Here is a 26,230-nt window from a genome sequence, read left to right as displayed (position 1 = left end):
CCAGCATTCAGTTAGTCACATTTCATCACTTGCCCTGGTTGCTCAATCCAGCTGTCTGATAGAAATGGCATGAAGACATGAACTAAAAGAGCACTGACCCTTTCTGAAGGATGATAAATTTCCTGTGGACCCCACCCTCCATACTTTTCCCCATCAGTTCTGTCATCAGTCTTACAGCCCTCATCTGTACAACTTCCATAAGGTTTACACTTAGCCCCAAAAGTAAACTGAACTACATTTGCACTGGTGGACTTCATTACGCCACAGCCTAAACACTCCAGGGCTGCTCCCTGCAGTGAAGCAGTGCTCCAGGCCAAACTGGGCCTGATTGTTTCTGCATGTGACGTGTTTGGTGGATTATAACCTGACAAACTTAGAAGATGAAGCGATCTCGTAACAACACAGTGCAAGTCTGTCTGAAGTGGCGAGTGATCACTTCCAGACGTTGCTTTGCTTCAGCCAGCTGAATCAGTGGAGATGTTAAGGACTATTGTATGCTTAGAATGCAAAATCACTTGCAGATGATAATCAGAATAATACCTAACAAAACATTTGGTTTTTTATAAAGACTTTTTATTAAACTTTGACAATAAGTTAAACAACTTTAATTTTTGTTTCAAAACCCATTCACACATCTCAGAAAAATATTGCAGAAATGTTTTCAGGAAAGCAAATGAGTGTTTTCAATTTCCAATAAAAAAAGGAAGGATATCCTTTCAAGTAAAACAGAATATTGAACTTCATTCAGGCAGAATTCATACTGAATTCTGCTGTTTTGTTTTTGCTGGTGTGCAAAATTGCCACAATAGATTTCTTTTTCACTGGGCCCATATCAAACTTTAATTTCATTGAAATCACAAATGGAATGTAAGCTCTTTCAGGGCAGAACGCCACCAAATATACAGTTCAGGTTCTTTGAAGTGAGGCTGAACGAGGTATTTTTCCAAATGTTGAAATGTGCTGCTTTACTTTGCTGTCAGGCAGGCCTTTACAGCGGCGAACTGAAGCGGTTATATTGGTCTCTCCAGAGCTGGCAGACTCCTTTAACAAAGGTGACAAGTTTGTTTGTGTTATTTTGTGACTTCAGTGAATCTGAAGTAACCTTAAAAATCACCATAGTAACACAATAACACAAACAAACTAGCCTAACGAGGCAGCGGTAGATGAGCAACTCTGTCCTGCAAGGTAAAACTACTGTTTTTGTCAAAGGAGTCTAGTGGCTTTGAAGAGAGCACAGATGGATGTAAAATAAAGTACACTTTACACTAACTGATCTTGATGTGGCTAAAATATGTTTTGCTCCTGCCCTCATCCACGATGGTACCTCCAGCAACCCCACTTCAAAAAACCTGAATTGTTCCATTAAACCTCCGACGCAGAAACATAGATTGCTGATCCACCAGTAGTCATTTTTGAAGCAATGGCAAAGTTTTTACAGTATAAATGCATTCAGTGACATTTTACCTGAATTACAGATAGATACACAACAGCCATCTGTATGCTAGCATGATAAAGCTAACTGCTAGCAAAGCTGTCAGTGCATTTTATTGATGTTGGCATGACAATGTTCAATCATGACAAGCTACAGAACCAATAATTCCTGACAGGATGTTGGTTTTAAACATAAAAACACATGGTTTAACTGATAAGTGAGTGTGTATGTGTATGTGCGTGTGTGTGACACAATCATGTGTCTGGCCAGCATATACTTGTTTCTAATTTGTTTGTCTAAAATGTGAATTGTTTGCCACTTCCTTTTTCTCTCTATGCTCTGTTTGACAGAGAATCCTTTCTTGCAATCATTTATTCTTTTAAAGCAACTGCTTTGAAATGACACAACAAGTTAAAAATGACAAAACTGAACAAATTATGGAAAAAAAAAAGCAAAGCAAGGTCAAAAGTCTAATTTACAGTATGATCAGATCAGACAGTCAATCATTTCAAGGGTCGATGAAGGACACTGCGATGTAGCGGGTGCCGTTGGTGGTGGGCAGGCCTTCGTGGAGGTGAGTCAGTCGTCCTGGGTGCATGAAGCTCCAGCCTTTTCGTGGTGAAACTATAGAACAGTTATACCTGTGGAACCGGCAGCCTCCACCCTAACGCGAGGAAAGGAAAGTTTGATTTATCTGACATATGTAGAATATGCATATGCGTGTCATACACATATCATGCACGTGTCATACACGCAGGTGAACAATTATGATTTTAAGAACTGGATTAAAATTTGTGAAATACTGTAAAACATCATGACTCATCTTCATTAACACAAACTCTTTACCTGAAAGTCTTTGTCTTTATTATTGAGGGCAATGTTGATGGTGAAAGTGGAGGAGTCATGATGAGGCCTCAAGTACGCCTGCCTCTCAGGTGTGTATTTTACCACGAAGTTCATTACAGCATAACCCTGTGATGAAAGCAGAGGAATAGATCAAGTTAGCTGACAGTCAGTGTGTCACCCACCCTGATGGTAAACCTGTCAGCCGCTGCTGAAGCTCAGATTTCACAGAAGATTGTCTTGTGCTGTGCATGTAAGAACAGGCTCCATGGGGATAAAAAGCCAGTTTTTTTCCTTCAGTTTTAGCTTTTGGGCAAGTAGAGGTAGGCTTTACTGTTCATATTTCGTAATTTCTCCATGAAGTCACACTAACCTTGGTGTAGTAGCCAGAGAAAACCTTTAATGTGACGGGCGATATGAACTCTCGGATGAAGTGCAGCCACTCTTTGTCGAAGCCGATTTGCTTCATATGAATGTCATCCGTGGGCACAGTCTCATAACCACCAGCGATCCGTTTGTCCTGAGGAAAAACGGAAAGAAAATAAAGCACATCACAGCGTGATTAACGACGGAACAAATGACCGACCAACCTCAATGTGTGACCGCGGTTTTCAAAGCGCCGATGATGATGATGATGTGCCTGTGTGTGTGTGTATGTCTCCATCTGTATGTGTCTTTAAAACCGCAGGCTGTGCTGTTGTCTGCATGCATGAGGCTTAATGACCCATCCAAATTCAGCCTTTTCCCAAACAGAGTTAGTCAAAATATCTGCGCACATTTAGTCTCCAAGGAAAACTTTCCGACACGTTGATTACCAGTTTCAACATAAAAGAGGCCACACGAATTAGACGCCATAAACATAAAGCATAACATCATAACCATTTATTTGGCAACATTTAAATGGTGGACCTGGAGAGGACCTCCCTACATCTGGCTTTGAACCCCCACCCACCCAAAAAAAGGGTGTGACAGGTACTTTAAAGTAACTCATCTCACCATCCAAGACAAGAAGGCTGATACAATGAAGTTTACAAGAAACATGATGGATTATTTCCTTATGTCCTTTCATCTGGTGTCTGGATTTGATTAATTACACACACAATATGCTAAACACACCCTCAACAAACAATTGACCACAATTTGACATTATAAGCTTTTTGTTGATTAACTAATTCAGGGTATTTGGAAGTTGTTAGACTTTCTTTTGTGATACATACTGAAAAAATTACATCAAATGGCTTCTTCTGAAGATTACAAAATGAGCTCTGGTTTTTCCAACTGTGCTGACTGTGTGCAGTCATTGTGTTACTTTGTGCTAAAATAATTGGTCTATCTGTAAAAAAAGCAACAATTTGAAGAAGATTTAGATCGATCATTATTCTTGGCACACTCTTGCCCTCATAAAGATGTGTGAACATAACGGCAGAAAAACTAGTACATGTGTGTACATGTTAGCTCCGTGTTCAGTGAAACCAAGCTATCAGCACTGACCTCATGTCTGCCTCCAGACCAGAATCCGTAGTGCTCCATCTCCTCAACTATTTCATCACAGGCCTTCTCTGTTAATACTGGGAACCAGAACACATCTGGACAAGGCTGTGCACACACACGCACGCACACATGCACGCACACACGCACACACACACACGGTCAGACTTCTCAGACTTGAGTCACATCTTCACCTTAAGCTGCAGTGATTCTGATGTAATGCCCAGATATGTTAAAAACAGATGTTGGGATTTCTGTATTAAATTATGTCCTTCTCTTTCAGTCTCTCAGGCTGTGAACACATGAGATACACACACTTCAATACACACCTCTTCTGTGTAGTTCTCAGTGAAAATTCTGGTATAGTTTTCGTGGATGTACTTCTCCTTCCAGTCCTGCCAAGACAAACCAGGAAGAATTTTTTTTTTTTTTTTTTGGGACTGCATACCATGCAGAGCTAATCCCCTCTCCCACATGGCGGGTCCCAGCTTGCCAAATGCAGTAATAAATCACAAAGCCTTATCAGTCAGGAGTCTTATCACACTGAAGTTGTCATTTTAAAATCACATCTGTAGTCCTTCCGTTATGGCTAATAACCTTTACAGGTGGCTGCTGTTTATCTCAGCTATTGAGAAAAAAAAATGCCTTTTATTCTGGAATAATGAGGAATAATGAAAGACCATAATGACTTACCACAGGGTTTTCAAATATCTGCCACAAGTCATTGTTATAATGAGAAATGTTATAATTGGCTGTGGAAATGAGCCTCCCGAAGTCGTGCCGGTTTGTTATGTACATGAAGACTCCCTGCAGCAAACAGGAAAAAGTTCCATCAGTTTCACAAAAGTTTTCAGCTGAAATCTCTCTTTGCAGGAAGGATTCCTATCTACACAACTGTAACAAGTGCACATTTACACTACATACGTGCACTACTGCATGTTTGACTTGTGCCAACTGTTTAGGACTTGAACACTCAAGCTGACAAAAAGTAACTTATGGCAAACTACTTCAAAGCTTCATTAGCACAAAGTGAAAATAAAGTGTGATTCAAGTGTGTTTTAACACACTGAAATCAATTATGTTCAACTTGGATAGAGACGCAGGTGCCATATAAATAATCTGAGATTATTTATGGGTGGTGGGCTGCAGAGTGTTGGTGGGCTGGGAACAGGACAGGGTGGGGCAGTGAGGTGAGATGGCTGGGAGAACAGGAACAGAGGGGTGCTGGGCAGCTTGGGGCAAAGCAAATCCAGGAATGATATTCCCTTTACAGTGAAGCACGGGGAGGTGGCTGTGTGTGCGTGGATTTGGACTCACTATCAGACTAGGCTTTGTGGAGGACAAGAGATGACGAATTAGGTTACAGTTTTTGCAAATTCCTGGTGGAAGTTTCCAAATTACTAATGCACATCTTGATCATCGTGAGAAAGCTGTGATTTAGACCAGGTGGTTTACAGGAGTGAAAAGAAATATTGTTGGAGCCTAGTCTGAGATCAGTCAGTGTGTTTAGATGGAGCAGCTGGTTACATGTGTTTTCTGTAAGGTTTGGCTGTTCGAGGTAAAGCATCAGGACAGGGGACTTGCATGTGAACTGACTCTCCAACCGTCTTTCTCCTCCTTGATGTCCTCTTGGTAGGCATTAAGAAACAGGATGCAAAGCAGGTCTTTCTCTCTCTCTCTCTCTTTCTCTCTCTCTCTCTCTCTCTCTCTCTCTGTCTCTCTCTCCCTAGCTCAGACAAATATCTGCTTTTGAACCTAAACTCAAGCAAAATGTCAACATCAATTTCCAAGGAGCTGCCAGACATCCTAAATTCTTATGTGAGGATACAGGCAGCAACATAGACAGGAACTCAATATTAAAATTAGTTTCCGAATGAGAATACAGAAATAGAGAAATATGCAATTCTAGTATTTTACTTAATTAAATGTATCTGCAGGATGTAAAGAATTTAAGCCAGCAATGTGAATAAATCTGTATTCAAATCTGCTAAGTCTTTTGCATGGGAAAAAGAGTCTGCCCATGAAATGAGCCAAAGGTCCAAAGTGCTAACCCATTGGAAATGGATGTTTCAGAAAGCAGAATAATCAAAACAAATGGAAACCTTTGGGGGCCTGAGCATATGGAATGATTCCGGAGAAGGGGAGTCTTTTTCTCTGTGACTGGTCTAAAATAAAGGAGAAGCATCATGTAAATAGGATAACATAAATTATTGTTTCAAAATAACAACACAGGGTGACAGTTAAAATATATATGTCACATACATAGCAACTCAGGAGGAGAGAACATGTGCCTGCATGAAAAAGGAGCAAGGTTCCCTCTGAAGCTGATGTTTTTTTGTGGGTTAACGTGGGAGGTGATGCATGCTGGAGAGGAAGGCCAAGCAATCAGAAAGTACACCGAGTTTGGATCATGCATGCTAGTTGTTTAGTGCAGAGCACGGGTGACATGTTGGTGACGTACAACACAGCTGGATGAACGGTTTACAAGCGGAAAGAAAAACACACAGCACACAAGCCAACCCGGCACTGCAACCGGTTGCACTGTCTATGGTCATATGACAACAAGGACAAGGGAAAGTGAAGGATTATGGGATCCAAGTGGAGCAGAGAACATTAAAGCACCACAGAGCAACTGTAAACAGGGGACGCTCATGCCTTGTTGACAGACAAATACATTTCAAACATCTCATACTTGCCAGTCTTTGGTTTCCGTTGAGCTGTAGACTTTTGTCAGGGTTAAGATTCATTGTCTTTTTAAACTAGTACTCCTGAATCTTTTCTATATGAATTTGACTGACTAACGCAGACATGTTTTTATAGATGCTACACAGTGCCACTACTACGAAACCTTCAATATGTGTTCATTAAAAGATGAATCCTTGAAGATGGAGGTTGAGCATTCTTACCATTTCTCTGGCATTTCTACAGAAAGCCATATCTGGGTCTAGTTTCTCCAGAACAAAGTAGTTCCTCTCTTTGAGTTCATTCCTCAAGGCACTGCCTTTCACAAGGTATACATGTGCCATGTAAGGAATGTTCCACACACCCCTAGAAACAACATGACACGAATAAGTGAAAGGAAGTCCACATGAGTACAGGTATGTTGAAGAAGTAGTTAGAGAGTGTACTGTTGAAGTATGGTTTAAACAAAAAAAAAAAAGTGTATACAAATAGTACAAGACGTTATTCATTGAGAATCTTTTGTCTATTTGGTGACAGTTACATATAACAATACTGTAATTGTTTGCATTTTTTTCCCTGAAATTCACCTCCCTTTTCCACCCACTTTGTCACGACCAGTTCCATTTGCACTTCGGTCTTTGCCAGATCCAGACCTCAACCATCTCCACCCTGACCAACGACTAGGACTTGCAAGGACCCACTTTGTATTTGTGAATTGTATTAGTTGTATGTTACATTGTGCCAAGTTGATCAATTAATTAAAAGTGGTGATTTGACAGACCTTATAAAATACAGCTGTGGGCTACAAAAAGACAATAGACGGTTGATGCAGCTGTGCTATCTGTCATATTTATATGGCTGAGGAGTAGCAGAATTGTCTCATCTTGTTACATTCCTGTTGCCTGAACTCCTTTCTTCTCAAGTCCCTTCATGTGGCATATCAGGTGGGAGGGACAAAGGTGAAAGAAGGTGAGGAGAGGAATTGAGGATATACAAAGAGGCTGTGTTTGTACTTGGTGGCTGAAAGTTTACTCCTTTACAACATCTGGTCACCATTTCAAGTTATTTTTAAATTCATAAAAAGCAGGTCAATCGGAAAGAAAAAGTGAGTTTGACTACGCCTCAAGGTCTGATGCCCAGCATGAAATCATTGCTCAGGTTGCTTTAATGAATGTTCACATGTGTATTATAAGATGTGGCTCAAAATAAAGGCATCTTAAGTGTCTTGTTGTTTATGTCTAACAGAGATTAGAACTGGTGCACCACAAGAAGAGAAGATTTATTTTAGTCGTGGACACTGAGGGAACCAACACTGGCATGTGAGCCATGAAAATGCAAAGCCTTTGCTGTGTGTACCCTGACTTACATGCGTTTTCTCTGCACTATGTCGACATAATCTTCAGAGCGAGCATAATAACCATCCAGGCTCAAGGCTCCCCAGAAGTTGGACCACAACTTGCTATGACGAGTGACAAGGGGCCCAATTATTTTCCTGTAGGGAAGCAAGAGACAGAGTGAAGAGTTGGTAATTGTGTCAGAGCAGATAAAGCTCAGCAACATCTCACAGGCAGCCAACCACCTACAGTAATGTACTGGGTCTCTAAGTGGTAAAACCAGCATGTTGCACCGAGGAGATCAACCTCTCCTTGGAAAGGTATGATCACTGCCAAGGCACTAGCAGATCCGTAAATCATACTTGACTGGATTCAGATACTTCTAATGGTTTGCTGCAGCAGTGTGATTCTTAAACACTGAATATGGTCTGTTTCTTAGAATTTGCATGAAATACAGTAACACAGGATTTTTCCACTGCTGTCTTTTTAGTCTTTCGAATCCAAACCACAATGAAAGGGATTTTTTCTTTCATATGACATTAACTGGGCAGACTTAAAATAATTGAGCCATAAATCACAGTGTTGTTTGGTATGGATGCATTACAGTACTGTATACTAACGCTACTCTTGGTTCCTGTCGCAACTTCAGTGCCAGCTTAGAGTTCTCATGCTGTCCTGAAATATCCTAAAGGAGGCTTTTAGTTTGCATGCCTCCAACAGGTCACAATACCATGCAACTGCCACAGTGACATGTGACGTGGGACAGTTTCTTCACATTCAAGACGGGAAAGGGTTTGCATGCCTGTTTTTATATAATGCAAAGTGGCATTTCGGGCTTAGCGCAACAGACTTGCAGTGTTTCCATGTGGCCACGCAAAAACAGGAAGCCAGAGCCACTTATTTTTAAACTTTCATTCACTCGGCTGTAATGTTCCTGTGGTTTTACCACTTGAGGGATAAATTCAATGGTTCAGCGATCACAACAGCTACCAGTCAGGGAGGCTCGTTGAATGGGTGTGGCTTCTACTCCAGTTATCACATGATTACCTGTTCTGCTCAATGAGGAGCTTCAGTGTCTGTCTGTTGGTGAGCATCACATCTGAATCCAAGCTGAAGTAGTAGTCACACATGGCATCCTTACGGCAAAGATCCCTAATGAAATCAAAGGCAAAGACATGGCAGAGACAGCAGCGATTATTCAACTCAGAGCTGATTCCAGTCAATGAAGTAGTTGGAAGTAATCACAGAGAGTCAGACTCTCACCAACTGTCTTTAAGCCTCCGGTGGATAATGTGATTTGAGGAAGATTACAGACTGTTAATAAACCCTAGACGCCTTCATTATGGGGATGTCCTGACCAATGCTTTTAGGCGTGCTGTGCTTTTAATAGGATCTTTGTGATGAAGCCTCACAGATTAAATTTTCAATCTGACAATAGACTATAGCTGGCCCATATAGGAGGAATCCAGGAGAAATAGTGCACCTATTTAAGTGCTATACAGTATGTCATATGCACATTTCTCTCATTTCGCTCTAGCCAGAAGGGACAAATTATCACAAGTCTGGAGAGGTAACTATTGAGCTGACAATATTTCAACTACATTACTGTATATACATAAAACATTTAGTTTGAAATGAACACCTGAGGGCCATGAAGGGCCATCATAACCACCTGGGGAACAACTCATTAACCCTGTTCTACAACAAAAGAGAATTGATTTAAAAGAATTCAAGAAAGCATCATTAAATCTTTAAAAGCTTTCATTCAGACGATGATTAAGATCTGAGAGGTGATTTAGAGAAGACACACGTACATGCCCATGTTCCTGGCCTCTCCTTTACTCAGATTTTCTTCTGGTCCCACAACCTTGAAGCTGTTGAAGGCGTTCCTGTTCTCTTCCCAGAACTTCTGGATGTGCTTCTCATGGTAAACCTCCTGAGCAGGGAGCCAACATTAATGGATTAGGAGCCATATATGAGAATCCCATGCATGGAAGAGATCTACTGCAGTAGAGAGCCAAAGCACAGCTGCACACACTCACGTTGTTGTGGACAAAAAGTTTGAGTTTATCCTTGGGGTAATCCAGAGTCAGGAGCCGCTGGAAGAATTCAGGAAGAAATGGAGTTGGCTGCTCAATGAATACTCCAACCAGCACATTTGGATACTCCTGTTTAGATTGGAGGAGAGACGAATTAGTACCATTTCAAACAAAACAGCTTGGTTATGAAAGGTTGTTTAAAATAAATCACTAATGATTTGACATTTCACGTCAGGCATAAGCAAACAGCGAAGCTCCTACGGAGGCTTTAGTTGCTATTAACTAATACAATTTTTGTAATTTTTCTCTATAATGTTGTTACCTTATTAAAAAAAATAATTTCAACTGTTTATGTTTAGCACAATCTGTGCAAAAAGAATATTGCATTTCTCTTGGTTCTACAGACCAGGATAGTTGATGTTAGTGACCTACTGTCACACGCAGGTACAGGTACTGTAACTTCTGACTTCAGATTGCCACGTATAACTTTTTTCAGAAGACTGCCCATCTATAAAATTATTCCTCAGGCAGCTGGGGCAAAGAAGATCCAAAGAGAAGTAAATCAAGAGACACAGAGGAAAGAAGAGGAAACATTTTCCCATGACACTCCATCTCTAGCCCACACAGCTCTGTCTGGATCCCTGATCCTCCTGACCAGTTCATAGCAAAGGTCTGGGCCAGGGATGAAAAGGGATCCGCATAGAACCGTCTAATTTGCGAGTTCCACAATGACTGTGTTTCAGGCACAAGAAGGGGAACTTGTGAATCTTGCCAATTTGAGTTTAAATTGTTACAGACATACAGGGGGCATGCAGCCAAAGCAAAAGAGTGGCCAGAAGGACATAGTAAAGTATAACTAAAGAATTTATTAAAAGAGACAGAAGCGACACCTAGATTTTCACTTGAACAGGCAGTGAAGGGAGACCGGCGAGCTCAGTGTAGAGCTTTTGGTAGTATAACACTCAAAGTGTCTTTGCAAGGCCTAGGCTTTTTCTCCAAAACCAAAGTACACAAAGAACCAAGCTAGACTGCCAGCGACCTGGGTTCACCACAGTAAGGCCAGTGTTTCCACATGACCCGATCTCCCAGAAGTCTCTGTCCCAAACTCACACTGTGAGTTGTGCAGCAGAATGAAATATGTTTACTGACTTGCTTGTTATTGTGAAGCAGCGTTTGTTCTGCATTCATTACAGAAGGTTTTCCACATAGATGCCTTTCATCTACCTGGGTTTGTGTTGAATCAGCTCCAGTTAAAGTACTGAAGCACATTTTCTTATAGGGCTTACAGGATTCGAGTAATTTTTCTGGAATTCATGTCTCACTATTAGATTTTGCGACAGACAATGTCAATGTACTGCTTGTGTAGTGTGAAGACCATGCTATTTAATTACACTTGGCTCTTTTTAACTGGTTTGTACCAAACTAATTTGCAGAAACAAAGTGGATGAAAACAAGGATAAAAGATTAACTCGGATCTTTTGCACACGCAAACTCTTAACTGCTAAACTGTCAAAGAGAGAAGTGAAGTTTGGTAACATTGTTGACAGAAGCAACCACGTAGCCAGGGACATTTCGTAGTGCCTGCCTATATGTTCGCCAACCTTGGCCGAACTCTGTGACAAATTTTCAGCGTAACCACTATAACTTACTCTTGTGGATAAAACCCATACTGAGAAGTCCGCTAAAAGCCAAGCTGGTCGACAGTGACACCCCTTTAAATGAGCCCTTCTGAAAACCCCAGAAGCCATATCCTGCACCACAGCAGCGCACTGCTTCCTTTTCCCCAAGAAGTTTCCCTGGCACTTATGCTCTTTTAAGAGGGTCCAAAAGGACCAGCAGGCACATAACCTATTATTGTTGGAATGGGAATGTGCACAGGACCAAAGGTCTTGCTTATCTGTTATAACAGAACAAGCTGGGCTCCTCTCCTGCTGTCTAGACAGAAACAGATGGATGGTTCATGCTGGAGACCACGGCGATGTTTCATCCTTTCCTATGTCCACAGGGAGTTGGCTTAATTCATACTTTCCACCCCTGCACTTAAAAAAATGGACTAAAGAGGACAGTAAATAGAGGGCTAAATTTGAAGCACTTACTTTTAACTGAGACAAGTCCAAAACATCGTCGTCACAGTGGCTACAGCCGTGTTCATAGTTCCATGTATTGGGGACATAGTTGGCCAAGTAATTCAGGTATATCTGGAAAAGAAAGAATTCAGAGCAGGTGAATGTCTGGTTACATAAGATGAACATCAGCATAAGTCAGAAATCTTTTCTGTGATTTGGATGAGCTCCCTTCTATTATTAAGATGTGTTTGGAATGTCCTGTCTTGGGATACGACTGTGAATCTTCATCCCACTGGCTTCTTGTGGGAATTTAGGAGAAGATAAGTCTGGTGTAATAATTTTTCTTCTTAGATCTCCTCATAAATGTCAATATATCAATATATTGTAATCATAATTATGTGTGCTTTTGTTTAGCGCGCACCATAAAGTTGAAATTTATGGGGGGCACGAACAAATCCCTTGTCACACAGTTTTTGTATTTGCAACTTTGCATGATAAAAGTAATAATAAATTAATGGTCAAAGTTCCAGCTGTGCAAAACCAAATGCCAGAAACCACAGCTGGGACAAGGATTTTGTGATCTACCATTTAGAGCTTCTCCACCAGATGCTGAAGCCTGCGGGAAGAATGACTCAACATTTTGGTGAATTTGAATCATTACCAAAGAAGAGCCGTGGCAGGCGGCTGGTGGTGAAGCAAAACTTGTGAAGGGAAGCGGGGAAGGAAAAAGACAAGGAAAAAAAACCTCCACAGAATGATGATGTTATCATGCGGACATCCTGCTTTTCAGCTGACTGAGCCCGTCCCTCTAATACAGAGAGAGTAATGCCGAAACGAAAATGGCAGACACATGGGCAGAAGAATTAAAGCCCAGTTTTGGCTAGACTTCTCCCCTCTTCTGTATAATGAGCTGACTTTTATGGCCAGGGTTACTGGCAAGCACCATAAGACCAGTATGTATATTTCCTGAATGTGTGGGAATTCATGCACTGAAATGCAATATTTGGTAACTGATGTTAGTTGGACGAAAAACTAAAAAGTGGGGGTCAACAGAAACCTAAAAAGCAAAAGCAAAGCTAATGTCCTAGATGAATTAACTTAAAAGTATCTATGCTGTGCCATAAGTACTCTCCCTTAGGTGTGCCTGAGGGCATCCTTTCCTACTCACTTTGGTGTTTCCGTTGCCATGGACAACCACTGGCAGAGAGTCATACACCGTGTTTCTAACTCTCACGCGGCCTGTTCCAAACTTGAGAATCACCTCATCTGCCAAGAAGAAGAAGGAGAACAAGAGATATTTCAGGCCAGGTTATGAAAATCAACTTACCACATGGACAAGAACTGCAAAGGTTTATAACTTGCAGGATGAGTTGCCAAGTTTTCTGAAAATAGGCAGTCTTTCACAGACTGTGGGAGCAAAACAGTAAACTGTTGGTTTAAGTTAGTGCAGCACATTGTAAGTGAATAAAACTGGAGTTTTAAATATATAATTAAATAGATTATTTGAGGTGGTTCCGATACAGATAGAAGGCATCTGAAACGCCTCAGATACCACCTGGAACTGGCAAGTACTCGAGTCTAGGAACCAACCGCTACTTCCTAACAGCATCCAGCGACATCTCCAGGAATCCTTAAAAATAATCTACAAAATAGCAGAAAATTTAACTAGTGTTTGTAATTTCTCACCAACGGCCCCATTCAGGTTTTGGAAAATCTGGCACTTGTGGTCCAAAGTCATGTTGATAGTTTCCTAAATTTGAAAACACAGAGAGTATCTCAGCCATCTGAGCTATGTTCTCTAGGGATATACTGTCACAGTAAGTGTTGGGGTTTAAACAAGATACTTACTCGCTGTAAAGGATCCAAGTATATTTTAGTGTAGAAGAGCTGGTCATCATCATTGTCGTGGAGGTCCCACTGTGAAACGACTCTGTTTATGTACGGGGCGTAGCCGATTATACCTGCAAGTAATAAACAGTGTGAAACACATATCCAGCTGTAAAGTATAGGGTTGGAAGACGTTTACAAGCAAGGTCATATACAACTTGCAGACTGCTGGTGACAATTACACTGTATTTGCTGGCTCTCTGGTCTAAATACGTCTTTTGAATGAGGCTCGGATGCCTTACATAAAGTGAGACTTTTGGCAATAATCCCAAACACATGGCAGCGACTTTGTCTTCCCACAGTCAGAAAGGAGTGCAGTAATGGGCAGCAAGTTGTCTATATGTTAGTACTGTCTTACAACTCACTGAGCTACTAGAACAGAGTGTACATTCTCCTGGCAACAGCTCCTCCAGTTTTCTCCTGTCTCTTCCTTTTTTCTTTTCTTGCTCAAGGACACTGACCACAGTAAGATTGTAGGGTTTGGCTGTGTTACTGGTGTACGTCGCCTTGCATCCAATCATTTGAAAAAAAAAAAAAAAGAAAGCCTAAGACACGAAACAAGTCAGTGAATAGACATGACATAATCTTAATGGGCGGAGCAAGAAAAAAGGTGGAAGGAAATCATTGTGACATTTTACACAAATTGGTGGCTTATCCACAAAATGATAGCTTTTCAAATCAAAAGATGCTGTGAAGTGCATGCCTTTTTGACCTGATGCTTTTGAAAAACATCAGTTTGCCACTTCTCTGCTGGGAAACACAGTGTGTAATATTCTGACTGCAGAGCTGCAAACAAAAGCAAAAGTTATCATGATACGTGTCTATTTTGACAGTCTGCTGTTTTTTGACTGTCTGCTTCTGCTCCCTGGTTTTAACCGTTCTTACTTTTGTTAGTGAGTAGATTTGTCATATTTAAATGCAACACACAAAGTCACACTAAAACACAGCCTCACTTTATCTTCATTCCATCCCTGAAACACTGCACTCAGTAGTGTGTGGCCACATGCTATAAAACATTCCCCAATGGTCGTTTGCGAGGTAGCTGTTGGAACACAAACAAAACCTGCAATTTTACACAAACTGCTGCACATTCTGAGTGCCAAGAGAAATCCACATGTCATGTCAATGACAATGAAGGCTAAAGACAGGCTCTGATCAGTCTGAGGCGGCTAGGCTCCAATATGGGAGGTCAGACCAGGCTGATGACCGCAGGGAAAGTAGTAATTCTAGGTCCTGGCTGGATCCTCACAACCGGCTGGTCGTGCTATGAGGATCCTGTATGAGAACATACTGTTATTGTTCCTTTGGTAAAATATCTGCACATATTCAAAATGTTTTCTCCTCATTCAGCATCTTCCTTAATGTGTCATCATGCCTAGAAACGTCTTCATACATAACATGTGCCAATACAAAGTTAAAAAGGTTATAGTTAATATTCACATGAATGGTCTTCTGTCACCTCCTGTCCACTTTGACAGGAAATAACTCAAAGGGCTGGGAAAAATATACCTCCATTTTACAGGAAGAGGCTGTAATGAACGTCCTGTGGTTTTATATTTTAAAACTAACACCAGTCTGTTGTCATTCCACCATTCCATCACTCTTCAAACCAATAACACTGAGGGTACACTGCTGCTCAACCCCCTGAATTCCAACTCAGCCTGCATTTCCTCAGACTTCGACAGCGAAAGGTGGAATGTAAACCTTTGCCACCCATATAAGTAATGGGTTTTCCACCAGGTTAGTCAAACACTAGTCTACCCCCAAATAAAATTGCAATGCATATAAATAACATGTTTGTCATTTAAACAATTTTTAGCTTGCGACGCGATAGCCATTGCTTCATGGATCTTAATATTCAGATAATGAAAGTTATTATTATTAGTTAGGGATATGGCTGCACTAGCTCACAGGGCCCAACACACAGTCACTGTAGTTGTAAATGCACACAAACTGATAGTTGAGTAGGTAGGGGCCACCTTTGCATTATCCAAACAAAAGAAAACATTTCAGTCATGTTTGGCATTTTTGGAACCCACCTCCAGAGTTGAGGTAGCGTTTGCCGCTGCGGATCGAGGGGTATTTGTCAGCTAGCCGCTTATCTGGCCATATCAGTCCCTCTGCTGCAAAAATCACTTTGTGATTGGCTTGCTGGAACTTCCTGAGAATCTCTTCTGGCCCTCCGGCAAAGATAAGATCATAGCTAAGAAGGAGGAGTGAAGAAGAAACAGAACAGATCATTATCAGGCTTTTACCTGCTTGAGACAGACAGAAATCTAGATTTGAACAATGAGTGAGTGGGCATTTGTACAGGCAAGAATTTCTGGATTGGACTGTAAGGTATTTCCTAAAGAGTCCTGCTGAACTGATGCATGCATGGCTGTTGGAGCTTTGTGACAAAGGAAAAAGTGCCTAACCCTTTACATGGACCTGCGGTAGCTTGTTTTAAAAGCATGCTATTGCTCAGAGGGCAGATGTTTTAGGATGTAGAAACTGTTTCTGATTTTATTTCAAGGTGTGAAGTCATAACAGTAAAAGAGTCGATTCATTTTGGTGTCACCATTTCCAGTCACTCAATATAAAACACCCTCTTCTATATGTGACTTTAATTGGACCTAGTCAGGTTAAAAAAATTCTGTTCCATGTATACACCAGTCCACACAAGGTGGCAGGAAAACAAACACACACCTCATTCGGGCATGTAATGAGAGGAAGGGAAGTCTAACATAGGTGAGGAAGCCTGTGTGCTCCACAGTGTCCACATCTGGCTGACACATGTTCAAGCACTGTCCCTTGTTAAGTCATCAATCACAGTTACAGCTGCAGTATAAATTAACATACAGTCAGAGACAAAACATTCATGACATTCTTTCAAAAGTTTATTATATGAAAATATATTTAAGACTAACCTGACCTGAGAATCAACTGGCATTTCATGTCTCCGCTTTAAGTAATTAACAGCGTACAAAAAAGGCCAATATTTAAATTTAATAACACAAAATATACTTCATGATTTGTCTGGAACACCGTAGTCTTTATGCAGTGCATGTCACCATTCAAACGCATTTTCACTGCTGATGTAGCAAGCTTATCTGAAAGTGATGAACAGTAGAAAGGTACCGCCTTTTTATGTCATACTGGCATCAGAAAGGTGTTTGGAAATAAGGTAACCTCCCTAACGTTTCCCATTGCAGCCCAAAAATCATTACTAGGCACATAACAAACCACTGCCAGTTCAAAGAGACTGATGCATAAAGGAAACACACAGAACACTATGGCTGTGAAAAACGTGGTCTCTATTGAAGGCTTTTTAATTTCATGCCGTCATTTTCCTTTTCACTTTTGGAATTCAGCCCATGCTCAAAAGCCCCAGTGGGGTCCTGAGTTAATAAATTGCAATATCACTTATATTTTAGTTACTGAATTTTATGTAGGAGAAAATGTAAAAATGTGACTGAATCTGAAGCAGGAACAGCCAAAACAGCCAAGGTGGTCTAGCAGGATTACAGATTTTAAAATGCGTTTGAATGGCTCATAATCCTCTGCGAAATGCAGATGCAGTCTCTTACACTACAATCATTTCCTTCAAAAGAAAGAAAAAATAAAACATTTCCAATTACCTGTTTCAAGGGTGGGACAACTCTGCACAGCAATTATAGGTAACATTATCTGTGTGACATGGTGCAGTAAGTATCATCATCTTCAGCTCTATTTGAGGAAATACGGCCTGCAAAGCTGTTATTATTCTAAACCACTCACATTATCTCAGGAGAACTTTCCATTGGCTTTGAAAACTCATAATTCAGCTACCTGCATGTGAAAATTACTCTTCTCATATATCTGGGGATGCTCTATAATAAAGCCTTCACATGAATGAGTAGAGGGTGGTTTAGTGCTACATAAATGTGCAGAAACACATTCTCACTAAGGCATCACTTTCGAAGCAATTATTACACTCTGTCATTGTATGAATTAGTTCCATTTCCAATTCAAAGTTCTACATGGCAATTAAAGGTGTTTTGCATCCTTTTTCTGTTATGGATCCAAACATATGGAACCAAAATGAGGGACTTAACTTCTCTATAGTGTTTTGAAGTAATACATCTCTTGGCAAAATCACTCTTTTAGAGACTGTAGGGCTCACACAACAAGGACTAATTTAGGCATTGAGATATGAGATATACTCACTGCTTCCACTCAACCAAATATCTGTATGAGTCAGAAAAGTCAGTTTACAAAGAAACTGTAGCATTTATGGGAAGCTACCATGAAAACGGTGAAGTAATAATGTCATGAAGGTAAAAAGTTAAACAAAACAAAAAAGCTTACAAAAAAATACCATACCTGTCCACAGAAAGGACAACAAGATCCTCCTCGTCAGCGAGAGCCTTCATGGCCTCCCTCAGTAGTCTGACTTTTTGCCCTCCACCGATTGAACGACCCACCTCACCTCCCTTCCACGTTTCTCCCATTCCCAACACCTGAGACAAAACAGATAGAGAATAAGTTGTAGAGCCCAGCACGAACTGGCTTGACACCAGACTTTACCAGAAGGCAGCCCAGCTGCACTGTAAAAATATCCATTTCTACAAGTTTTCACCCATTTGTTATGTCACTCGTGTCTTCGTTTTAGGAGTTCTGCCAGTGAGAAGAAATTATTAACTTCACGATGCAAGAAATTTCCAAGAACTTTGCAAATATGGGGCAGGGTAAGGTGGGTTGACACCTAATGCAGGAAAAGGATTGCAGGATTGAAGAATGGATTGTGTTACCATACGGGCAGATTTTCCAGTGGTAGCTACAGTGACATATTTTATAATCTCCTATGTACACCACACAATCTCACTGTGAATGTGAAAAACACAAAAGCATACAGCTGTGGAGGTGTAGATACGACTGTGTTTAAAGCAGCCTCATACTGAAAATCCTTACAGGTTTTTGAAAAGATTTCTCACAAGAACCAACCATAGAAAGGCCAGAAAGGCTAGCAAAGTAGCTTGCCAGGTTGCAGGAGATGAAATACAAACTGGAGCAGCAGGCAGAGAGGCAGTGGACCGCGTAGATGCTTGCAGTGTACTAACTCTGAGCTAAAAAAAAATAAAATCTATTTTTTTTTATTTTTTTTTTACTGCTGGCTTTAACCACAGTGGGGAATTTTGGATCCACACTGAGGACTGTCTGTTTTTGCAGCTTGCTTCACTTCATTGTTTCCTCTAAAAGGCCTAATCAATCAAGAGTGGGTTTAAAACATTTGACTGTTTTGTGTGTGTGTGTGTGTGTAACAGTGTTGCATTGTTCTCTGAACAGAATATCAGAATATCAGTAATATCAGAATACCTTCACAGTGTAGTTGAAAAAGCTTGCAGACTGCATGAAGCGGTGGAAGCCATCTGTTTCTTCTGTTGCAACAGTCAGGACCAGCAATTTTTCTGAAAAACAAAGAAACATTTCCACATCTTTAGTGATGCCATTGCGGGTTTTTTGGCTGCCAAATTTTAAATGAGGGGGAATACACTCTTACAGCTTGTCCCATTTCAAGTTAATGTACAGCATTTCATGGAAATTTTTATTGTTTCTACTGAATGAACACATATATGTATATTACTTGAAGCATTGAGAATTCCCACTTCTGTGACAGACTGTCGTTGTAAACCTCAGACCTATGTCAACAAACTGGGAACTACTTGGTTTAGCTGTCTAAACGTACATCTCAAATGAACCACATCTACTGTACTTTTGATTTGATTCCAAAACAGAAGCATATTTTTACAACATGGAGTCAATAATTTCTTTCTACTTGGGTTAAAGAAGCCCCACAAACGTCCTTTCAGTGGCCATATGTGCTGAAGTCTGAGGTTTGAAGAGGGTTTAGACACTATAGCCTCTTGTTAAGCCAGAAAGAAACACACTAAGCCCACTAAGCCCGTTTTCACTTGTTCCACTATGTTTAGTTGAACCAACTGGGGGGTGTTTACAAAAACAGCAATCTGTGATTGTGAGGCAAGGAAGGAAGTACCCTGAGCTCTAGAGCTGGTTAATCAAACTCTGTTATTGCGTGATGGGGTGTGGGGACATTTTGCACATTTCAGAATGCACATTTGTTGTTCTGTGCTGGTAGGGAGAGGGGCCAACAAAAAGTTAACGGCACTTTAATAAGGTTTTATAAGCCCACTTAAATACTAATATTGCTTTTCATGTTTCAAGAGCCAATCTGTCTTCTATTTAACATTCAACACTAAGTTCCAATAAATCCCTGTAAATTATTTATTGCATACTGGCAAGTGGGAATGGAAGTGTAAAAAAGAACATATGAAGCTCACTCTGCTCCAGAACACAGTTTAAGAGCTGGAATGCAAAGATTTAATATATCTTCCTCATTGTTTAATTTTTGTGATAATTTTCAGTCAGCCTGGTTTTGATGCTTTATTTGTTGACTGCACAACAAATCTCACTATGCCCACTCAGATTCAGGCTATAAAAGTGATAAGTGGTGAATCTCCACTAACCCCACCCAAGTGGTCTGAAGAGGTTGAAACTCCAGCAACACTTATATAGAACAGCTTTATGTTTGACCAACGTGTTTCAGCTTGTGGCCCTCAGCAGGGTCACGACCCTGCAAAAACACGTTGCTCTAACAATAAAGTTCTTGTATGGGCTACAAGTGTTGCTGGAGTTTTTATTTCTGTGCTCTTACGAACCTACTTAGGCTGATTTGGAAGACGAAAGTTGTGATGGTGATCTAAACACCATTAATTGAGTTTCCTGACACCTGCTGTATTTGCACTTTATTTATTTATTATACTGTGCCTCAGAAGTAAACTAAACAAAACACACAGAAGCATAGGTCCTATGCTGAACCATTATTTGTCAGCATAATCAAAATCACTTGCTTCCCACCAACTCATCCTTACCAATTTACATTACAAGCAACCTCCTTGCAGCTCTTTTCCATCCATTTCCTGTCGATGTGACTTAGCCATTCTCTCATCCCCGTCTAGCCTGTGGCCTTGTCATCGCACTAATAGCCATTCCAGTGCTGCTCTGACACAGAGGTTCTGTTCCAGGTTGGAAATAGCTCCCTGTCTACCCCTCAGCTGATGAAATATAGCACAGAACTGGGTAGGTTCAGAACAACATGAGTTTCATATTGCAAAGAGGTAAACGATGTCTATTATATCCACAGATGTGTCCCTGTTCTTGTTCTTGGCTTGAGGGTAAAGGATGAGCAGACATAGTGCTGGGAGGTGATGGTGTCTCCCACATTTGGGAAACACATTTTCTCAGCAGCTCTGGGAGACAAGAGACTTAAATGCTACACAGATAGGTTTACATGATTCCTATTGTCATACATGAGATTATCAAAGTGGCAAGGAAGCCCCGGTCAGGCGATTGTTAAATGCAATATGTGCAAGAAATCTTTTTCTTCTTTTTTGCTGTGTGAAGCAAATCCTGGGTAAAGCTATGGGATTTTTCTTTTAATGTAATTGACAGTTTCTCCTGGCTTCTCCATTCAGGACGAGAAGTGTACACACGAAAAGCGGAAGACAACAAATGAAAAACAACAGCTTGAGAGAGAAGCTAAAACTAAGGTTATTTTATGATCTCTGAAAATCTGGCCAATCACTGCTTGAAATGGGTGGAAAAATATGGGGGAAGGCAGTTAACTTATTTGACCCTTTGACAAACAGTTCTAAAAGAGTATACTTAAGTCTTTTCTGCTTAGATTTCTTGGCAATATTTGGAAACCTCCATGGAAATTCTCTATTTCATGATGCTGTGATTAAAGCCAGGACATATGCTTTGCATTTCTTCTTGCAGATATCTCGATTCATTTTTCTATTCACATAAAAACCTGAATTCGTCACCAGTAGCTTTGTTTGTAATGTATGCAATTAAAGTCAGTGCCGCATGTGTGGTGAAACCCTGCTCCATTCAGTTAGCATGACCTATTTCATTTAATTTTACTAAACCACTGAAAACAAAACAAATGACTTGACTGTGATATCAGGAAGAGGTTTCCTCTCAAGAAAAAACAGGCTGACAGCATACACTAATTAACCCTGTGTGACTCTGCCCTGACCTTCTGGAACCACTAACTTTACCCTCATTGTAAACATGCAGGCCACATGAGTGCATCCCAACAAGCAAGCTCCCAGTTAAGTACAGCCTGCAAACCGTTTGATTTAAAAGAAATAAGACAGACATTTTTATTTTCTACATGAAATTTGTTGTGCAAACACATCTTCAAGTCTCTTTCATTACTTTTCCATACACAATTTTTGGTGGGAAAAAAACTCCCTCAAGATTCATAATGGCCTTGTGTGAACTATGAAACCTGGGCTGGACATCATATTGTCTCCAAATACAACACAAAGAGCAGAGGGATAAATTATGATCTGCCAACACTGTTAATTCATACATCGAATCGAAGTTAAAAGTGACCAACCTTGCACATTTAAAGGTATACTATGCAGGATTTTCCTAGAAATGTATGGACTCATTCAAAATAATCCCCCTCTAACCGTTTGTGGTGCTGCATGTATTTTCTTGTTATTTTGCTGTGTTTATATTGGTGGCTTGCCACCCTGAGGCGTTGCTATTTAACAGCCTTGGAATGAGACTCAGCAATGAATCATCTTTCTAGCTTATTGCGCTTTGAAATGGTGTGTTTACAAATGGCAGCTGACAAATGCTGCATGGTGTACCTTTAAAGCACACAAAAGGAGCAATATGTTAACAAATCAGGAGGCGAGAAGGTGCTGTCTACATTTAGAATGGACTAAAACTGACTCATGCTCACCTGAAGAGACAGCTTATGTTATCAGATGTGCAGACAGACATGGGTAAGGAGAATAATGGACTCTGAATTGTGCATTTTTCACTAAGATTGGACTTCTAAGTATTTTGTCACAAATGTCAGTTCAAAAGGAGTTTGTCTGATGTGCCGAAAGTCTCACTGTGTTCGAGGAATACACTGAGAGCTATTACATCGAGAGACATTTTTGAACCAAGCATGATAACTATGCCACAATCTTGTCATCAGAGGAAAAAAAAAGAAAATGTCAGACTTGCCAGGCAGAAGATTTTTAGATTTTAGAATAGATTTTTTTTACAAAGCAGTGGACCATCCAAGAATCTGCAATGAATTTACATGCTGTCATACAAGCTTGCAAAAACAGAGCAAACCCTTTCCTGATGACAAATGAAAGACTGTGATATAGGCAGCTAGCATGGCTAGGACCACTGGTGCCAAGTGACTGATGAGCAGGCGATGCTTTTCCTGCGTTCTACTACAGGCCTCTTCGAAGTGCCTTGCTCTTAGCATTAAACCACAAATAAAAATTCAGTCACTAAGATCCAGCCAAAATGTCTTACTTGATTTATCTTTGTCGAAGAGAAGAGTTTGGTGTGTCACATATTGCTTCAATTTTTAAATTAAGTCTCCAAGGAGAGAAAACAATAATCGTTTACAGACAACAGAAGTGTAAACCTAACATCCTGTCCAACTCCAAAAAAAAAAAAGTGTGTCTTAATGTAAATACATTAATGACTGACAATGAAGCACCCCTGAGAGACAGATGGCAACACTCAAACAGAGAAGGTTTTCAGACAGCTGCGATTTTGGACTACGGGTGTCTAGTGAGAGTACACAGAGCACACTCTCATGTCGGTTCTGTAAGAACAGCCCACAGGAGGAGAGGAATGTAGCTCATACAGTACTGCTGTAACTCTTCTCCAGGAAGGGCATGGACACCAAGTGGTCTTTCCCTCTTATTCTTTCTCTGCACCACATAGGGCTCAGCCGTCTAGGTAAACTTTCACACTTCAAAGGCCCTGACTCACTGGCTGGGGCTAAACTTAAGTAAGCATTTCTTGCAGAACGGAAAAAGGTATCGTGAGAATGTGCCTTGGCCTTGAACATAAGGATAACAGGATCTTTCCTTTTTTGACACGAACACACAGTGAACACAAACCCTCGTCCTTTCTATTTTGGTCATCTAAATAAACAACGTCTTCACTGTTTGACCTAAAAGCTCGCCAAAATTATCCGGAAAGTATCTGACTAAGGAAAGTGCAAGTAGGTCAGTTAACAGCCAACATTCTTAAGTGTTTGAATCTATTTGTCTGAGCCTGCCTTAAATCTTCGAATGAAGAGAGAAACTATAAGGTGGGAGAAAAAGAAAAATCAGACCTTATTCAAACTTTATTTGTCTGCATTTCTGATTGCAACCCAATGTATCCTTCTGAAGTGTAAACCCAACATGACCTCAGTCACTGGGTTATGGCCTACTGTTCAGAAATATCAAATTAGCCTTCGCCAGAAGACTATATGACTATATTTGGACAAGTTAGAGCTTATTAGGATACACATTGCTACATCTCTGTCCTAACTGGATCTGACTGAGAACCCAATCAATCACAAGGTAGTCACATCCCAAAACCATGTCGTGCTTTATCACCTATTTTACTCGAATTGAAAGCAGCAATTGAGACCATAAACCCATTCAACAACAGTTTACTGAGGGAATAAATCATCTGAAAAGTAGACGCAATCTAACTTCTTTTCAAAGTCAATGTAATTTCTCCCTGCTGGTCATTGGAAAGAATGCAGGCACCAGGCACCACTTCTTTGGTTTCACTTTCAGGTGTAGAAGCTCTGTCCAATATTTATACTGTCTACAGCAATTCCTGAACCTCGAGATTAGTCATGTCACGTCATGTCAGTCTTGTGTGTTCCATTTCTGCATCTGAAATAATTTAAGTAGGCACCACTTTCACATGGAGAGTAGTAAGAACTTTTTTACAGACTCCCAGGCATTTACTTTTCATAGATGAGCTTTGGCCTGTGAGCTGTGCCAATATTTCAGCAGTGATATGAACTGCCAACTTGTACAGCTGAAATCCTTCACTGAGTCACTCAAGGTAGCATTAACCTTTTCCATCCGGCCAAAATCTTCCTCTGAAAGGGAATTTTATGGCAACATGTCAGGTGACATAATGCAGTTATTTGAAAAACTACGGTATCCTGTTGGTATGTAACACATGTTTGGCAAAAGCACATTTTTGCTAGGTGTCCAGGGTCTAAAATTTACATGGTGACGTCAACCTCAACCTAGTTTGGACACCTGAGAGAGTAAAAAAAAATGGAGACAGACCTGTCCTCAAATCCCAAGTAAATGAAAAGTTAAACCTAAGACGAGAGAAATAAAGAGGTAAATAAGTCCTTAACCTAATTGTTCAATAAAGGAAAGGAAAGACAGAAGCATTCTGAAGAAGTTAATCTGTAAGCAAAGACACAGTCAGAGTCAGAGGCAGAAACAGAGCTTATCTTTGATCATGGGGATAACATTCCTGAATGTCATTTAGATCCACTTTGCAAAAAGCAAAAGGCCAAGGGTCACATTTTTGTGTTCAGAAAAGGTTACTGTAATTCTGGCAGTACTTAAACTTCAGTTCATGAATCAGAATCATCCCAAAAAATGCTTCATTACTTGGATTTGTTGTTCATCTTATTTAAAAAGAAAAAAAGAAACACATTCAAATGGTGTTGCTATTGGAATAAGAACCCAAAGTCGGATAAAATTACCGCTATTACATCTCTGGACATCAAATAGTTGAGGACTAGTTCAGAAAGGTGCTCTTACTCTCTAACCTCCAATAAGCGATTTTTTTCCTGTCACTTGGTGGCAGCAGAAATGGGTTGTGATAATTCACGGTAGATTCATCGGTACAAGCAACCCTGCTGTATTCTTACATCAGTCACAGCCATTTTTAGGTCTACGCTGGGTTGTGCTAGAAAAGAAGTAGTTTGTACAGTGTTGTCTGATCGCATTGGAAGTAAAATGTGTTTATACCTGTTCTGAATGGCCACATGTGAGGGTGGGGTGAAAAGCCTGCCATCACAGAGCAGCGGAACTTGCAATATCATTTAAATATGGGTGCAATAAGGCAAGTTTTAGGACAGTCTTAGTGCACTTGGTTGTACACATAAAAAGTAAAATAGTTGTGTAAAGAAAATGAGTGAATGCTACAGGTAATGTAATTAATATTAAACCCACTTTTAATCAGAATAATCATTTTTATGACCATTTGACTGATCCACAAACTGCGATTTGCACATTACTCGCTATGATCCAAAGGAGCCCTCCTCCTCTTCCTCCTCCTCCTCAGACTACTTGCTAATATGCAGTTATTGACGGGACAGAGGGTTGGGAGATGGAGAAGACAGAGGGTCCACTGGCCGAAGACCACATACCTGTCCCTCAGCACTTTAGACCATGCGCTGCTGATCATTTAAAGGGTGCCCAAAAATCAGTTCATCTCATCTTTTTAGACCAATGCATTTCTTTAACCTTTAAGTCCTCACATATAACTTTACCATCATTCATCTCACAGAAGCAGGCCACTGGACTTACATTTCATCTTAAAGAGTTTCCAGCTTTAAAATGCATTAGAATT

At 40.5% G+C, this 26,230-nt stretch overlaps 1 protein-coding gene across 2 annotated transcripts in view; it reads right to left on the bottom strand.

Annotated features, from left to right (window-relative positions):
• Positions 1 to 551: 551 nt before the first annotated feature.
• The window catches only part of plod2 (procollagen-lysine, 2-oxoglutarate 5-dioxygenase 2), a 30,459-nt gene continuing 4,780 nt past the window's right edge, over positions 552 to 26,230 (bottom strand). Inside the window, exons 2-20 of one of the 2 annotated variants that reach the window (XM_046371572.1) lie at positions 19,109 to 19,200; positions 18,116 to 18,252; positions 15,811 to 15,974; positions 13,733 to 13,845; positions 13,571 to 13,634; positions 13,053 to 13,150; positions 11,915 to 12,016; positions 9,822 to 9,947; positions 9,594 to 9,715; positions 8,827 to 8,931; positions 7,812 to 7,937; positions 6,670 to 6,811; positions 5,866 to 5,928; positions 4,457 to 4,570; positions 4,093 to 4,158; positions 3,767 to 3,871; positions 2,649 to 2,795; positions 2,279 to 2,404; positions 552 to 2,096 (exon numbers count right to left, since the gene is read on the bottom strand). In XM_046371572.1, coding sequence (XP_046227528.1) covers positions 1,941 to 2,096; positions 2,279 to 2,404; positions 2,649 to 2,795; positions 3,767 to 3,871; positions 4,093 to 4,158; positions 4,457 to 4,570; positions 5,866 to 5,928; positions 6,670 to 6,811; positions 7,812 to 7,937; positions 8,827 to 8,931; positions 9,594 to 9,715; positions 9,822 to 9,947; positions 11,915 to 12,016; positions 13,053 to 13,150; positions 13,571 to 13,634; positions 13,733 to 13,845; positions 15,811 to 15,974; positions 18,116 to 18,252; positions 19,109 to 19,200 — 2,168 coding nt within the window. In that variant the 3' untranslated portion in view covers positions 552 to 1,940. The remainder of the gene's footprint in view (positions 2,097 to 2,278; positions 2,405 to 2,648; positions 2,796 to 3,766; positions 3,872 to 4,092; positions 4,159 to 4,456; positions 4,571 to 5,865; positions 5,929 to 6,669; positions 6,812 to 7,811; positions 7,938 to 8,826; positions 8,932 to 9,593; positions 9,716 to 9,821; positions 9,948 to 11,914; positions 12,017 to 13,052; positions 13,151 to 13,570; positions 13,635 to 13,732; positions 13,846 to 15,810; positions 15,975 to 18,115; positions 18,253 to 19,108; positions 19,201 to 26,230) is intronic. The other variant, XM_046371573.1, reaches the window with a different exon arrangement.

The sequence above is a fragment of the Scatophagus argus genome, chromosome 18 (assembly GCF_020382885.2).
Source record: "Scatophagus argus isolate fScaArg1 chromosome 18, fScaArg1.pri, whole genome shotgun sequence".
NCBI classification, from domain to species: Eukaryota; Metazoa; Chordata; class Actinopteri; family Scatophagidae; genus Scatophagus; species Scatophagus argus.
Note: the sequence above shows the minus strand (reverse complement) of the source record. Positions and strands in the feature narration are given on the sequence as shown.